Source organism: Eutrigla gurnardus (genome assembly GCF_963514095.1).
Source record: "Eutrigla gurnardus genome assembly, chromosome: 9".
Taxonomy (NCBI): domain Eukaryota; kingdom Metazoa; phylum Chordata; class Actinopteri; order Perciformes; family Triglidae; genus Eutrigla; species Eutrigla gurnardus.
In genome coordinates, this window is record NC_139923.1 from 10,028,873 (window position 1) to 10,044,094 (window position 15,222).

At 43.0% G+C, this 15,222-nt stretch overlaps 2 protein-coding genes across 3 annotated transcripts; one reads left to right on the forward strand and one right to left on the reverse strand.

Annotated features, from left to right (window-relative positions):
- Positions 1-3,280: 3,280 nt before the first annotated feature.
- On the reverse strand, positions 3,281-7,835 carry ints14 (integrator complex subunit 14). Of its 2 annotated transcripts, XM_084017491.1 has the most exons (12): positions 7,814-7,835; positions 7,206-7,488; positions 7,013-7,120; positions 6,725-6,880; positions 6,183-6,301; positions 5,946-6,088; positions 5,764-5,856; positions 5,283-5,427; positions 5,004-5,137; positions 4,550-4,668; positions 4,325-4,390; positions 3,281-4,226 (listed from the first exon to the last, which is right to left on the reverse strand). In XM_084017491.1, exons 2-12 carry the CDS (start codon positions 7,425-7,427, stop codon positions 3,993-3,995), a joined length of 1,539 nt encoding a protein of 512 aa, XP_083873617.1. In that variant the 5' UTR covers positions 7,428-7,488; positions 7,814-7,835; the 3' UTR covers positions 3,281-3,992. The 2 variants fall into 2 exon arrangements, with proteins under 2 accessions (XP_083873617.1, XP_083873616.1); XM_084017490.1 differs by lacking the exon at positions 7,814-7,835 and having other exon boundaries at positions 7,206-7,714.
- Positions 7,836-8,978: 1,143 nt separating this feature from the next.
- Positions 8,979-15,088, forward strand: slc24a1 (solute carrier family 24 member 1). The gene is made up of 9 exons (XM_084017738.1): positions 8,979-9,109; positions 9,432-10,638; positions 11,136-11,195; positions 11,399-11,507; positions 13,122-13,210; positions 13,363-13,617; positions 13,705-13,794; positions 13,969-14,135; positions 14,220-15,088. Exons 2-9 carry the CDS (start codon positions 9,592-9,594, stop codon positions 14,467-14,469), a joined length of 2,067 nt encoding a protein of 688 aa, XP_083873864.1. The 5' UTR covers positions 8,979-9,109; positions 9,432-9,591; the 3' UTR covers positions 14,470-15,088.
- The last annotated feature ends 134 nt before the right edge of the window (positions 15,089-15,222 follow it).

Genomic DNA, 15,222 nt, shown 5'->3' on the forward strand with positions numbered 1-15,222 from the left:
GAAACAAACCCGGGACCCTCTCGCTGTGAGGCGACAGTGCTCCCCACTACACCACCGTGCAGCCCAGAAAACACCTAACATCATCATAATAAACATAGACAACTAACATGGCTGTTGCTAGGCATATATGTCAAACTAGCGTCTTAGTATTAGGAAATATTGAAAATGGAGTTACGAAATATTGAAAATGGAGTTACGATGCAGCAACTTATTGCTGGCTAGTTAGCAACAGCTGGCTAGCTAACCACTAAATCAGGCAGTGCTAAAATAGCAATAAGGCTTTTAGTTTTATTTATAAACTTCAGTGCATTTCAGCCATATCGTCTGCAACAGCTGCAGAACCTCCCTGGCTTTCGGCCGATACGTTGGTCAGTGTTCTCTGTGTAGTCTACCTGACATGTACAGTGGATAAAAGGCCTCGTTGAGGACAATAAAGCTCTGTTCAATAAAAACCTCTTATCAAGTCTGTTACTTTACAGGCCAGAATTCTAGGACCAAGCTTGGAGCATCAGCTATTGGACCTCTGGATGACACACAAACACCAAGCCTGCTTGCTGACTTACTGTAGTAATGCAGTAATCAGACGAAGATAAGTGCTCACTACCCAGAACCACAAGGACAAATATAAAGGTTTCATCCCTAGGAGTAGAGTAGTGAGTGTAGTATTTTTTGCAATACTAATGTTTATTTCTGTTGCTCAAATAATAAAGGCAACACCTATACACCACATGCTAGTTCTCAATGAATAATATTCTAGTTGGAAATCTTTATTTATTACAAAGTGCAATGCGTTGCATGTGCAATCCTCATCTTGTGGAGGTCACGATCCATGATCCTCAGTAGTGCGTGTGGCCTCCACGTGCCTGTATGCACTCCCTACAACGCCTGGGCATGCTCCTGATGAGATGACGGATGGTCTCCTGAGGGATCTCCTCCCAGACCTGGAGCAGAGCAGCAGTCAACTCCTGGACAGTCTGTGGTGTGACATGGCGTTGGTGGATGGAACGAGACTTGGTGTCCCAGATGTGCTCAATAGGATTCAGGTCTGGAGAACGGGCAGGCCAGTCCATAACATCAATGCCTTCATCATGCAGGAACTGCTGACACACTCCAGCCACATGAGGCCTAGCATTGTCATGCATTAGAAGGAACCTAGGGCCCACTGCACCAGCATATGGTCTCACAGTGGGTCTGAGGATCTCATCCCGGTACCTAATGGCAGTCAGGGTACCTCCGGCAAGCACATGGAGGGCTGTGCTACCTTCCAAAGAAATGCCTCGCCAGACCATCACTGACCCACCGCCAAACCGGTCATGCTGGAGGATGTTGCAGGCAGCAGAACGTTCTCTGCTGCGTCGCGAGAAGATATCGGTCCTGCTGTTGGGCTGTTGTCCTTCTTCAGCCCCCTCCACGTCTCCTGGTGTACTGGCCTGTCTCCTGGAATCTCCTCCATGCTCTTTACACTGTGCTGGGGGACACAGCAGACCTTCTTGCCACAGTGTGCATTGATGTGCCATCCTGGATGAGTTGCACTAACTGGGCAACTTCTGTGGGTTGGAGAAACCGCCTCATGCTACCTCTAGTGGTGCAAACACTGCCAAAATTCAAAATAGAAAATAATCTGCCAGAAAGGCCGAGAACAGAGAAATGGTCTGTGGTCACCACCTGCTGAACCATTCCTTTATAGGGATGTCTTGCTTGTTTCCACCTGTGGTCTGTTCCATTTGCACAACAGCAGGTGAAATTGATTCCCAATCAGTGCTGCTTCCTAATTGGACAGGCTGATATCTCAGAAACATGATTGACTTGCAGTTACATTATGTTGTTTTAGTGTTCCCTTTATTTTTTTGAGCAGCGTAGAAACACCTGCATGCCCTCTGTGTTCCAAGATAGGGACAACACATCCTGAGCAGCTGCTCCAAGGCAGTGGGTGAGGGTCGGTATCGATGGAGGCCACCGCTGAAGCAATCGGCAAGGGGATCAAGGGCAGCCGACACACCCAAACCACAGCTAAGGCCATTCTCTTTGTCAAGGAAGGACAAAGGCCGGAGAAAACGCCGAAGAACCGCTCTGCTGGTTTGCTCCCCACGGCCCGAGACTGGGTGATGTCAGTTGACCTGGAGAGGCAGCTGAAAATTCCACCACACATCACCCAGCCCAGATTGAGACCTGACATCATCTAGATCCCAAGAGGCCACAAAACAACTCTTCTTGCTGGAACTGACGGTCCCATGGGAAGAGAGGATGAAGAGGCTCACGAAAGAAAGAAGGAGAAGTACTAGGAGGTGGTGGAGGATTGTCGGAGGAATGGGTGGAAGACCAGGTGTATGCCAGTGGAAGTGGGCAGTAGCGGGTTTACCAGTCACTCCCTGAGCAAAGCCTATGGAACACTGGGAATAACAGGTGCAAACTGAAGAAGAGCCATAGGCAACAACATGGAGGCAGTGGAAAAAGCCAGATGGCTCTGGTTGAAGAGGGGAGAGCAGCCGGGGTAGCAGTAGGCCACTTGGACACAGGCCAGGGTCTGATCAGCCTCGGTCGGGTTGCCTGGAGGAGACCCGAAACACCAGAGCTGCGTTTCAATAACAGGTTGAGTCGCCCTCGCTCACTTGCCCTAAGCACTTGCCCTCGGGGGAATCCCCGCCGCCATCTTAAGGGCTGCTCCATTTCCCTGAACAGCTGAAGTGAACTCCGTGAGATCGACCCTTGAGGGCTGAGTGATCGAGTGAACAACGATGTCCACTTCAGAGCTGTATATCACCCACAATGCATTGCAGTGGTGCACGAAAAATATGTCCATGCGGTGGCGATAATGAACCTCAAACACCATTGTCTGCTGTCTATTCACCACCAAAGAAGAAGAAGAAAGTAGAAAATGAATTGAATTCATTTTCTTAAATTGTGCAATTAGACTGTCTGTTGCAGTTATGGCAGAGCCCACCGTTTACAAGTGTAAGTATATAAGCAGCCGTATTGCCATCAAGCGCAGAATACGTCTTCGTCTCAATGAATTGAGTCTCCACATATTTTGTGTAATTTGGAATAGGCAGTATAGCGCTACTCCAACAACGTGTGGTTGATCCATGATTGTCTGGGCTGTTAGTGAACGAGGGCAGGTGTGTTCCATTTACCTCTTTCACTCCCCCTCCACCCACTTTCCCTCCGCCCTCCAAGTGGCCTCCGTGTGACGTCATAGCAAGGGCTGAGGGCAAGTGAGCGAGGGCGACTCAAACTGTTATTGAAACGCAGCCCTAGTGACTCCAGGAAACACTGATGATGTGTCCAAGTCTGAGCATAAGCAGATGTATTTTGCAACAGCCATAGAACTTGATATTGATCCTGCGTGGTTGTTTATTTTTTTTTTTAAATCTTTTTTTTATGCAGTGGTAATGCTGCTGTGGTCATTTGAGTTGCAGTACTTTGTGTATTTATGTAGAAAGCAACAACGTTCTTAACAAATACTGTATCTGTTCACATTGACATCACAAACCTCAGGGAAAATTACACTTATGACTGCTAAAATACAGAGCGTTTTGTGTCCCTTCTGCTCAATGATAGCCTAATGTGTATACCTTATATGCCTTCTCCGCTCCTCGGCTATTAAATTATTTTGACAGTCACCTGAATTTTAAATCCCAACAATAACAGTCATTTCACAGGCTTCCGTGTTAATGTTATTTGCCAGTGAAAACACATTTAAACCTGGTCAGTTTGTGAAAAAAGTCCTACAAAAGGAACATGTAAAAAAAGAAATGTATATGTACACACCAACATTTTACAAACACCTCATCATGTATGTTTTGCCAAGTTTAAGCGGTGTCAAAGAAGCAATTTCTAAACACAATTCTAAACCCGACACCTGTAGGTTCCACATGGAGGTTCTTGAAGCGGCCTCTTGGACTTCTTTAAGCACAGCAGCATAGATGCTGTCTCAACATTGGTGCACGCAGGCTGAGGATACTATATGTTAGGCAAATGTTTACAGATGTGGCTCAGCTGGAGAAGTCAGTATGCATGGGAGCAATATTGTGATCGAAAGCCGCATACTGGGAGTCGCCAGTGCTCGCCAGTTTGAGTTGCTGCGCAGCATGCGAGAGCTGGAAGGCAGCATCCGGATGGGCCGAGTCCGGCAGCAGTGTGCATTCTCTCTCCAACAGGTCAGCCACTCCCTTCAGGAGCTCCCAGAAACCGAAAGCCAAGGCAGCCTTCCGAAGACGGTTCAGCTCCTGGCATTATCACATAAAAAAAATAAACAAACAAAAAAACTTAATTACGTCAAAGATATTTGAAATTCATATTTCACGGTAATTTGAGTGATATTTACCTTGTAGAAGGTTTGCGTTTTATCTGGCAATTTCCTTGCATTCCTTAGGATCTTCTGCACATCAGTCTGGAGAATGACAGCATTGATATTTGTTCCAGAGCTTACTTTAACTATAAGCATGGTTAAGGCTCTCGCCCTATATATCTCAGTAACCAACCATCCATCTGCCATTTCTCCTAAGATATCAACAAACAATAGTGCTTATATACATTGGTTTTACTGCACCTGTAATCCACTGGCCTTAATCCACACAGTGACATTCTGGGCATAGCTTCGTTTGACCGGGGGCTGCAGAGGGAAAGGACTTTTACTGTCATCCTCTCCATAGGGATTTTCAACCGCCTCTGAAACACCAGGAAGGTCATGAAACATCAGAGTGAAGTCAGTAGCACAATCAAAGTCAGCCAAATAAAAGCTGTGTAAATTAACTGCTTGATAATGAACAGATAGACATTTAGTCTCGTGTACGATCGTGTACTCGTACAAGGGTTAGTGTGTCATAAGTGACATTAAAAAGTAATGTTTTGCAATAGCCTAAACACGTCATACTATTGAAAGTATGCTTTCAGGAACAAGAAACTAGAGTATATGTATAACATGCTAGAGTAACCCTGTAGATTTGCTGTTCTCTTGTTCAACATGTTTTCTGCCAAAGAAACCAGAAGTGGTGAATGGTTACCTGATATTGGTCCCAAATGTGTGATCTTGCCCAGCCATGGTAGAGGTTCTGGACCCGGCTCAAACAGAGACATCATCAGGTTCGATTTCTTTTTGCTGTCTGCTTGGGAGTACAGCATGCCATACCACTCTGGCCTGAAGAAAGGCAAGTTCGATTTAGGTCATTTCTTCATATATAAACTTGTTTTGCTCTGCAGGTGTCTCAATATTTAAATGTGATACATTCTGAACACAACAGAATTCACATATGTTAAACCTAAACAGCTCTGTTGCATCTCACCCCAGCTGGACCAGCGCCACCATGCCCTCTACTTTAAGGCTGCCATGTAAAAGAACACAGAAATTTGGACTTTTGCCAGCCATTTGACTGGCAGAGGGTTCCTCCTCAAGCTCATCGGTGGTTCCTGTGCCGACTTCATCCACCTCTGAAAATCAATATAAATAAAATACATTCAAAATACGACAATCTGACATGTGGCATACTGAGGGCTCATTGATTTTGATTTTTTTTTTTATTTAAAAAAAAGGTGTTTACTTTGATTATGAAAGGGGACATCAAAAACACTTTATATTTTAACTCTTAATTGTTTTGTATTCACTTTAATTTATCTGATGATGTTGTTGCTTGTAAACCATAGCTTTTAATAATGCAGGGGATTTTTTTCTGTGAAAATATGTTACACCAAAAGCAATGAGCTATACCGCTGATTCGTCTATGAATGGTTTTCTTTAAAACAACACAACAAATGTTCAACACTAACCTTTGTTTACATTAATAGGCAGTACCAAGTGTCTGGAAATAACAGGAGGACTGGAAATGTCAGCAATTTCAATGAAGCCCACAATTTCCAAATCTGAAATAAGAAATAAGTACAGAATGAAGATGGGAAACTAATTGTTTGACTTTGACTCTAAATTGTGAAATTTGAAGCCAGCAAGGTACCTGTATTGACTGATCGGGGCATGGGCTCCACCTCTTCATCCATCACAATCGGCTCAGGCCGTGGGAACACCTGAACATCTGAGGACAAGTTCCCACAGTGCAGGACAGCATGGAAGGGAGAGTATGCGTGGTCGATGAGCCTCCTGAAGACAAACGATGGCCGAAGCCTCCCAGGTTAACATATAAAACATGAGAAGTACATTTTATTCTGGATTATTTCCCTAGTAAGAGTCTTACCCAAACATGGCCTGTACACTCTTCATGCAAAGTGGCCCCTCCATAGTAAAGATCTGTCCATCACCTCCACTGAGACGAAGTAGCTCCTCCAAGTTGTCCATGGCATCAGTCATCTGTAACTGAAATTCCACAAGACAGGGAGTTACATTGGCTGCACCCAGCAAATCAATTGCAAGTGCTAACTTGCCATGAACTTTAATGTTTGCGTGGCTGCTCCCCAGGAACACAGAACTAAACAGTAACAGATGTCCCACAACCACTATAGTCACTAGGAGTCACTGTAATATCACAGTTATGGTCTTTGCTCAAACATGATGGTAGTAACAACTGTCAAAATGCCAGTTTCTCCTCCTACGTTTTCTCCAATGTGAACTAAATTATCAAGGCTCAGTAGAATCCATCACCTTAGACATAGATTATAGCTGCTAGCTAGCTGCTATAGTTGCATGGTATGTGATCAAATTTCCTCCATGGTCATATCCTCACTGTGTACAGATCACGGTCCAAGTAACCTAGAAATGACTTATTGACTCAGTCAGTACCTCCTCTGCATTGGCTACAGACATGATGAACATTTTGGTGGGGAAAGGGAAGGGGAGTGGGAACTTCTTGTCATCCCCACGGTGTTTCAGTGACTGGAGGGACTGACGTAGGGAACCCTTTCCAATACCAAGAGATCCATCAGTCACCAGCACCACCTAGAGGACAAATGAAGGAGGTACATAAACATGACTAGGTCACAAAAAACAGGTACAGATGGTTCCAAACACTGTACATTTACATACATTTAGGAGGTGTGGTTATATTGTATAAAGGACCTGCCAAATTACCTGACATGGGCAGGCACTCCCCCACTCCTGCTGTACCACGTTACTAACTCCATTAAGAGCGGATTCAACACAGGTCTTGTCATAGTCCTCCAGGTTGCCCAGAGCCTCCTGTGCAGAAAATGCATGCATTAGTTTATCCCCAACTCTTTCCAAATGTCAGCCTCGTTGAGGTAAAACTTTTTTTTTTGTTTACCTGTAATGCATTGTAATCTCTGGTGAAAGGCACCAAGAGCTCCCAGAGGGAAGAAAAGGCCATCAGTGATGTGAACTCCAAGCGGTAGTTTGAGGCCATGTGTTCAAACAACATGTTTAGTCCGTGGACAGCCAGATTCTTCCTCTGAAACTCCTCGCTGCCATCCAACGACACTGGCCGTGTCATGGACAGAGACACGTCCATCAACACCACGGTCGGCATGGCGCTGCTTATATAGACGGACGATACTACAGCGGATTAAGTACAAACGAACGTGCTCCCGCTGAAGGAAAATAAAGAAAAAAAGATTAAATGAGAAGTCAGCGTCGCATAGCTTCTCTTCCTGTCACTAGAGGACATGCAAAAAAACAACAACGACCATTAACGACGTTAATAGCTAAGAAGAAGACAACATGTCACAGCCGAGTACTGTTAGCTTATGTTGGCTAGTTGTTCGGCTAACACACGCTAGCATTCTGTAACGTAACGATAAAAAACAATGGACCCAATGGAAGAAAGTTTAGTTTAGTAGATTGTGAGAAGACAACCACCCATACGTTAAACTATACAGTAGTGATTAATATGATAACAACTAAATATATACGTGCCGTTCAACGTTTCGTTCTACATCAGTGTTTGTGTTGAAATGTGCAGCACTACTTCCGTCCGGGTGGCAGCAGCGTACTTTGAAATTAATAGTTCCTATTAGATCTTTGGAAATATCTCTGTGGTCTGTAGCCTATCACGTATCTGCTTAAAAAAATCAACAGAAAATGAAGGGGGAAATTAAATTATTTCAACATGAAGTCGATACGCACTTTATAAATGCAAGGCTGGAGTTTGATCTAAGAAGTATCAATCCATGCCCACACGCCTTTGAAGTGAGAATTTGCTTTTTTGCACCTAGTAAGCAGGAGCCCGGTTTTTAGGGCGTAAACGGAAGGGGGCACAGGGAACAGGTCACCCTCCACTTTGTTTTTTTTTCACTGGACTCACAGATAAATAAAAAACTCTCAGACTTTAATCCTCATTACTAAGATCAGACATTATTTAAATAAAATGTAAATAAAATGCAAATAAAATGTAAATAAAATGTAAATAAATTATAAGTATAAAAAAGTATAAGTATAAATCAGAGGTTAAATTAGAAGTTGAGCTCTGTAGAGCCTGCAGGATGAATTCATAGATTTGACTTAGTTCATGTTTGGTTTCATTTTGGACCATGAAATGTATCTTTGTGTTAATAACAGCACGCTTGAATATGCCATTCATGGATATAACGTTAACAAAAACCAGTCTGTGCCAGAAATACATTGGTTTCTGTAAACTAACTGATTTGAAACGTTCCAGTTAAGCTGCTATGAGTGAAAGCAAACACTTTTCCATAAATCAGAATCAAAATATATGTGTATTTCAGTGTTACTCACGGCATCAATTTGTATTGAGATGTAGGCCTACATCATTACTTCCATCCGGGTTAAAGCAGTCAACCTTAGAATAAATAGATCCTATGTGATAACGCTACAATTTAAAAAAAAAAAAGAAGAAAATTCATATTCCTATACTAAAAAAATAGACACAAAAAATCCCAGAGGAATGCCATGATTTCACAGATACCTTCTCACTTAGTGTTAAACATTTTGGGCTGGAGTTTGAAGTTAGTTGTTCTAGTGCAAATTGCTACGTTGGTAAGCTTATGGTAAAGTGAGAGTGAGACAATGTACATAATCCTCTTAAAAGACTTCAGGTATTATGCTGATCCATTGTGAAGACGTGTCCGTGTCCTACATAACCCTGTGGCCATTGGCAGCAGTTTGCCCTTTTATTTGTGCAGTAATAACCAACTGGGGAAATTTGCTTTTGAGGAATTTTGCCACTGGACTTTGCAAGACATTGGCTCTGTGGTAAGAGTGCATCTGTAATTGAAATGCATTGTGTTGTTTCTTTTCCTTGTGATCCATACGGAAAACCTAAATCTTTTTGCCAAATTACATTTATTTGAGTTGCTATCCAGTTTGTTTTCTATGTGCATTTTATTTATTTGTCTATATTGTTTGGTTTTCACTCATTTTATTCATTTTGCTTCAGAGCAACCACTGACGTGCAAAATAATCATACATACCAGCTTCTAAATGGGCTTATTGCTAATTCTATAACAGAAATGATTTATCTAATGATCAGCTGCATTGTCTGAATAGTTCACATGCTTCTTTTCATTCTCAATAGGCTGGATTTTCCAAGGAAATGAGATGACATGAATCTTGCCTCAGAAGTTTTAGATTCTGACCCCTGGTCTGCTGGGGAGAGTGCTGGACTTGTCCTCTACCAAAGCCCATTTATGCAGCTTAATTCTCCATAGCCGGTATCATCACTGCTTTGGAGCAAAATGTATTGTACAAGAAGGAAGCGACTGCAGCTGAGTCGGGTTTTGTTTCTCCTCTCCGGGGTTTTTCTCTGTACCCTCTACCAGTTGACCATCAGTGCCAGACTGTATGAACCGTTGCCGATGCCTCAGATTGGCGAGGATTTTGGAGAAGGGTCAACAGAGGGGATTGAGGACGCCACAGTGGAGACACAGGGGCTAGAAGAACCTCTCACTGCAACACATGAATTAGAGACCACAGATCAAACAACACCAGGGATGCATGTGGCACATCACACGGATACAACTTCAGATTTTAAAGCATCCACCCCCACTGAATCTTCACCACCGCCAACAACAAACCGGACTCTTGTGCATTGCATCTATGTGGCCCCTGAGCCTCCACAGGAGACACCCACACCCACACCCACACCCACACCAGCTCCTCCTGTGACCACCATCACTCCAGCGTCTCCTGGTGAAGCTCCACATATGAAGGGTGAATACCCTGAAGACATTTTTTCTATTGAAGACCGTAGACAAGGCTGGGTGATCCTCCATATTTTTGGCATGATGTACATGTTCATTTCACTTGCAATTGTGTGCGATGAGTTCTTTGTTCCTGCGCTGGGGGTAATCACAGACAAGTTAGCTATCTCTGCAGATGTAGCAGGAGCCACCTTCATGGCTGCAGGCGGTTCTGCTCCTGAGCTTTTCACCTCCTTGATTGGCGTCTTCATCGCCCACAGCAATGTGGGTATCGGCACCATCGTTGGTTCTGCCGTATTCAACATTTTGTTCGTGATTGGAATGTGTGCTTTGTTTTCACGGGAGGTGCTTCATCTAACCTGGTGGCCACTTTTCAGAGACGTGTCCTTCTACATAGTCGGCCTCGTCTTGCTCATCATCTTCTTCTTGGATAATGTCATAATGTGGTGGGAGAGCATGATGCTGATGGCCTGTTACACCCTCTATGTGACATTCATGAAGTTTAATGTGCAAATAGAGCAGACCTTCAAGAGCCTACTCCTTCAAAACAAGAGCATTGTCAGAATTATTGAACCTGAAAAGGTAAGGGCCCCTGTGCCAGATTGTAGTTTCTTGTCACAAGCACTGTTACTTGCACACTGAGAAAAGAGTGGAATGTTACTTGCAAAGCCCTTGGTTACAGAAAAGTAATCCTTTCAGAAGCTATGGCTCTGGCCGTGTTGTAGCGTCAACATTTACTGTGTAACCCTGGAAAGTGTAAAGCTAGGTAAAGCTATGGTATTTGTGCACACGCCGATGTGTTGCTGGAGCTGTGTTCCCAATGAGCAAATTGAATTATTGAATCTGTTGAAATTGCTATTTCACATCATACATAATCATACTATCGTGTTTTTTGTTTTTGTTTTAACATGATAAGGGATATTTTCACCAAATTTTAATCCTACACACAGCTCCACCTCTTTTACTGACATGTAACACTAGCAAGGCCCTGAGTGTGCACTGTGTGAAATAGCAATGTATAAGACCATATTATCTCTACTAATGAACGATTATCACTAAAAAAACATTGATGCATGCAGATGAATGGGGACGCCGAAGATAATGCCCATCCTGCTCCAGAGGACAAGAATCTGTTAAAGGTACTAAAATCAAACCAACCAACCTACAAAAAGAAAGACACAACATGCAACATCCTCATAGACACTCCAAGTATTCATTTGTCTACATGTTATTGACCTTTCTACAGTCATCATCATGCAAACAAGTCTCCATTCAGTGCTGGTACATGTCACTGTCTGTTATTGTGAGTAGCTTTTGTGACCTCAGCCCCCTCTTTCTCCAGTTGAAGCCATCCCTTCAGCGAGGAGGAAGCTCAGCCTCTTTACACAACAGCACCATGAGAAACACCATCTTCCAACTTATGATCCACACATTAGACCCCATAGGAGAGGGTGAGTGGCAAATCTCCACAATTATTGCCATAATGATTGATCATTGTCTGCTTTTAAAGGGCTTAGTCTGTGGATAGTAAAATGGAAAGCAAAGTGTCCCAAATGAAGACAGCACCAAGTCCAGATTGACAAGCTGATAAATCCCTAACTCGGTCTATGGAGGGATCCATTTGGAGGCCCACAGTGAATAAAAAACATTCTTAGGATACACATAGACATACTATGGTATTACTCAGAAAAAATGGTTTACCCGTAATAATTATTACATTATTTATGGTTATTAAACATTTTCTAATCAGTAAGAGACGTACCAAGAAGTGTTCATATTTCTATTAAATAGCTTAGATAACAAAAAGGCAATCTGTTGACTTTGTTTTGTTACTTGTTGGTTAAACAATGTGGTAAAAGACTGATACTGGGCAGCTTCCCTAGTGGTTTTCCTGTTATGTTTCTGAGGTTACTGTAGAAAAAATAAATGCGTCATGCGATGGCAATCACACTGTTCTCTAGTTGCCTGAAGCAAGACCATGGGACAGTGTGTCCCAGTTTGGGTACCTGCGGCCATGGCAACGATGCTTGTCATTCAGGCAAATGGATGTTCTGTGAATAGTCTGGTTATCCATTTTGAGCTTGCTTGAGGAGGGTGTATTCAATCTGAGGTCAACAGCAAATTCCCCCCTCAAGGCATCCTTTAAAAATGCTTAATGTTGCTAGTAATGACAAAGAAGCAGTGGCATTCAGGTACAATATAGTGTGTAATGGAGAGGAATGAAAAAGGAACATTCTGTCTAGTCTTATCTTGTGTAATGCCTTTTGTGCAATCCCTTTGATAAACTCACTCATCTTCTCATGAAATCGCTCTGTGCTGCAGGAAGGACTATGATGCAATTTGATGTGATACTGCCAGTATTTTGCAACTCGTGGATGATGTGACTGTGCTTATTTGTCTTATTGTTGCTATTGTCACATAATTCAGAAACTCATCGCACAATTCTTCTAAGTTTGCATGTGGTTGTTTGATTGTTCATAGGCAAATTTATGGATAAGGCTGAGACTCTGAATAATGTGGCTAGACGGACGGCAGAGAGCAAAAGTCAAGACAAAAGTGCAGGTAACATGGAAGGTGTGATGGTCATCCACTCATCAGGCGCCTTTCATTAAGCTTTCAGAGTCTGCTCATGAACAGAGTCGGAAAGCTGCTCGTTACTCCCGGTGCAAAAAGCCTGAAGCCAAAATACTTCAGCATGTTAAGGTTCTGTGACAACAGAGAGATTAGATGTCTATAATACATATTCTCCAGTAGAATTATATAAGATTTGTTGCAGCCGATGGGAAAACTTGCATTTAGTGTCTTCAGTTACTGTAGGTGGATGATCAGTAGTAAAGTATGAAGTGTATAAAGGGTAGTGTAAATAAAATTCAAGACCCCAATTGCATATGCGTAACAACATATAAACGGAGGACTAGCCTACAGAAACAACACTATCACGTAAGTCCTAACAACACATTCACTGCATTGCTCCACCCGTCATGAAGGGTTATAAAATGTCATGGGCGTGCTCTTAGATAGCTGAATCAGGGAAATGCACAAGAGTTTTGGGATTCCTTTTGCAGACGCTGCAAGTAAAAGTGAGCCGTTGAAAGAGCCAGAGGGTGCCCCGGCCCCAGGAGCAGAGAAGGTGGAGCAACCAGAGGACAAGAAGGTACTCTCCAACCATGTCCTGGTGATTAACAAGCCAGAAGACAGTCTTTGATACCTCTCTATGTATCATCATCATCATCATCATCATCATCATCATCATCATCATCATCATCATCATCATCATCATCATCATTTCTTTCCCCAACACTTCAGGAAGATGTGCCAGCAGGAGATGATGGGTCAGGCGGGTCTGACAGTGATGAAGATGACAGTGATGAAGAAAGCGATGAGTCCAGTGAAGAAGAAGATGAAGATGATGATGAGGAGGATGAAGAAGAAGAGGGGGAGAAAGAAGACGAACCTCTGTCTTTAGAGTGGCCCGACACACCACGTAAACAAGCCACCTACCTCTTCCTGCTGCCCATTATCTTCCCTCTGTGGCTCACAGTTCCAGATGTTCGCAACCTGGTAACAACTCGGATGATTCTCTGCTGTCGTATCTTAAATGCCCCCCACACTGTGGTTTACTATAACATCGCTTACTTTGTCCAACAGAAATCCAGAAAATTCTTTGTGGTCACGTTCCTGGGCTCCATTATGTGGATCGCTGTTTTCTCCTACCTCATGGTGTGGTGGGCCCATCAGGTCAGCTGCTGTGGTAACAGCTAGACATATTATATTGTTTGCCTACGTTTTGAAAGTGAAAATTAGATTGTGTCCTGAATCAGTCCTGATGAAAAAAAGAAAACCGTTAAGTGCAGGAATTTTGCATTTCTGCAGCGTCTATCCTGAACTCTGAACTCGAGCTTGCTCTTGTAGGTGGGTGAGACCATCGGCATCTCAGAGGAGATAATGGGCCTGACTATCCTGGCTGCAGGGACGTCCATCCCTGACCTCATTACCAGTGTGATAGTGGCTCGTAAAGGCCTGGGGGACATGGCTGTGTCCAGCTCTGTGGGCAGCAACATCTTTGACATCACAGTGGGGTGAGTTCTGATTCGCTGATTGTCACGAAAAAGAAACGCTAATAAACAACTTTGGTCCCTCATTTTTGTCTCTCCTTTCCAAAGCCTTCCAGTGCCATGGCTCCTGTACTCATCCTTCCACGGTTTCGCTCCGGTGGCCGTCAGCAGCAACGGGCTTTTCTGTGCCATTGTGCTGCTCTTTATCATGCTCCTCTTTGTCACCATCTCCATTGCATACTGTAAGTGGAGAATGAATAAGCTGCTGGGTTCCACCATGTTCCTGCTCTACTTTATCTTTCTGGTGCTTAGCGTGATGCTGGAGGATCGCATCCTTATTTGTCCTGTTTCCATATGAACGTGTGACTCTATAGAACTGATGAACATGAACGGATCTCATGACCATGACTGTGTAACATGTCCTAGAACTTATTACCGGGAGATTCAGAACTACTGTCTGATATAGTGTAGGTCTATAAGAACGAACACTAACAGGGATGTAAAAGTTGTTTCACTGGTTACAAAAGGCATCTACAGAGTGTCGATAGAAATATAGAATATGTGCACATTTTTGAAAAGGTTTCTAAATGTGAATTTTGTATATGTAACACGTGCGCCAACTGTTTTATAACATTCATTATAGAGAGCCTGAGCTTGCTTGTATTCACTGTTCTGACATGCACATCAGTTTTTATAAGAACGTCACATATGTGACTTATAGGCATAGCTGTAACACACGGTTTGGAACGTGATTATTCATAAATGAAAACAAACTATAGATCCAGCCACGGAAGAATTTGATTTGTTTTTATATAAAAATCATACAAATTAGTATCTGTTATACAAACGATAAATAATACTCCATAAACATTGTTTAAATTGACAAATTGTGTAAACAACATGTACACATCAATTATGTTTTGGTCATCAGTGTTTTTTGTTACAACTTACAAGGTGATTAAAATGCAATTTACACACTGCGATGTTGGTGTTTATTCCAAGCACACAGCCTCGTCTAATCCAGCATCATAACATGAAACGTTGTTGTGGTGAAGTCCAGTAATAACCTGTGGAGCACTACGACTATGAATCTGGCAGGTTTTTGTCAGAT

Bases quoted from the DNA above. Each gene is read 5' to 3' on its own strand.
- ints14 (XM_084017491.1), bottom strand. From the start codon at position 7,427: ATGCCGACCGTGGTGTTGATGGACGTGTCTCTGTCCATGACACGGCCA. The intron at 6,302-6,724 runs GTACTGACTGAG...GTGGAATTTCAG, and splicing joins CTGTAGCCAATGCAGAGGAG to TTACAGATGACTGATGCCAT. The intron at 4,227-4,324 runs GTAAATATCACT...TGATAATGCCAG, and splicing joins AAACGCAAACCTTCTACAAG to GAGCTGAACCGTCTTCGGAA.
- slc24a1 (XM_084017738.1), top strand. From the start codon at position 9,592: ATGTATTGTACAAGAAGGAAGCGACTGCAGCTGAGTCGGGTTTTGTTT. The intron at 10,639-11,135 runs GTAAGGGCCCCT...TGATGCATGCAG, and splicing joins GAATTATTGAACCTGAAAAG to ATGAATGGGGACGCCGAAGA. The intron at 13,211-13,362 runs GTACTCTCCAAC...CCAACACTTCAG, and splicing joins AGCAACCAGAGGACAAGAAG to GAAGATGTGCCAGCAGGAGA.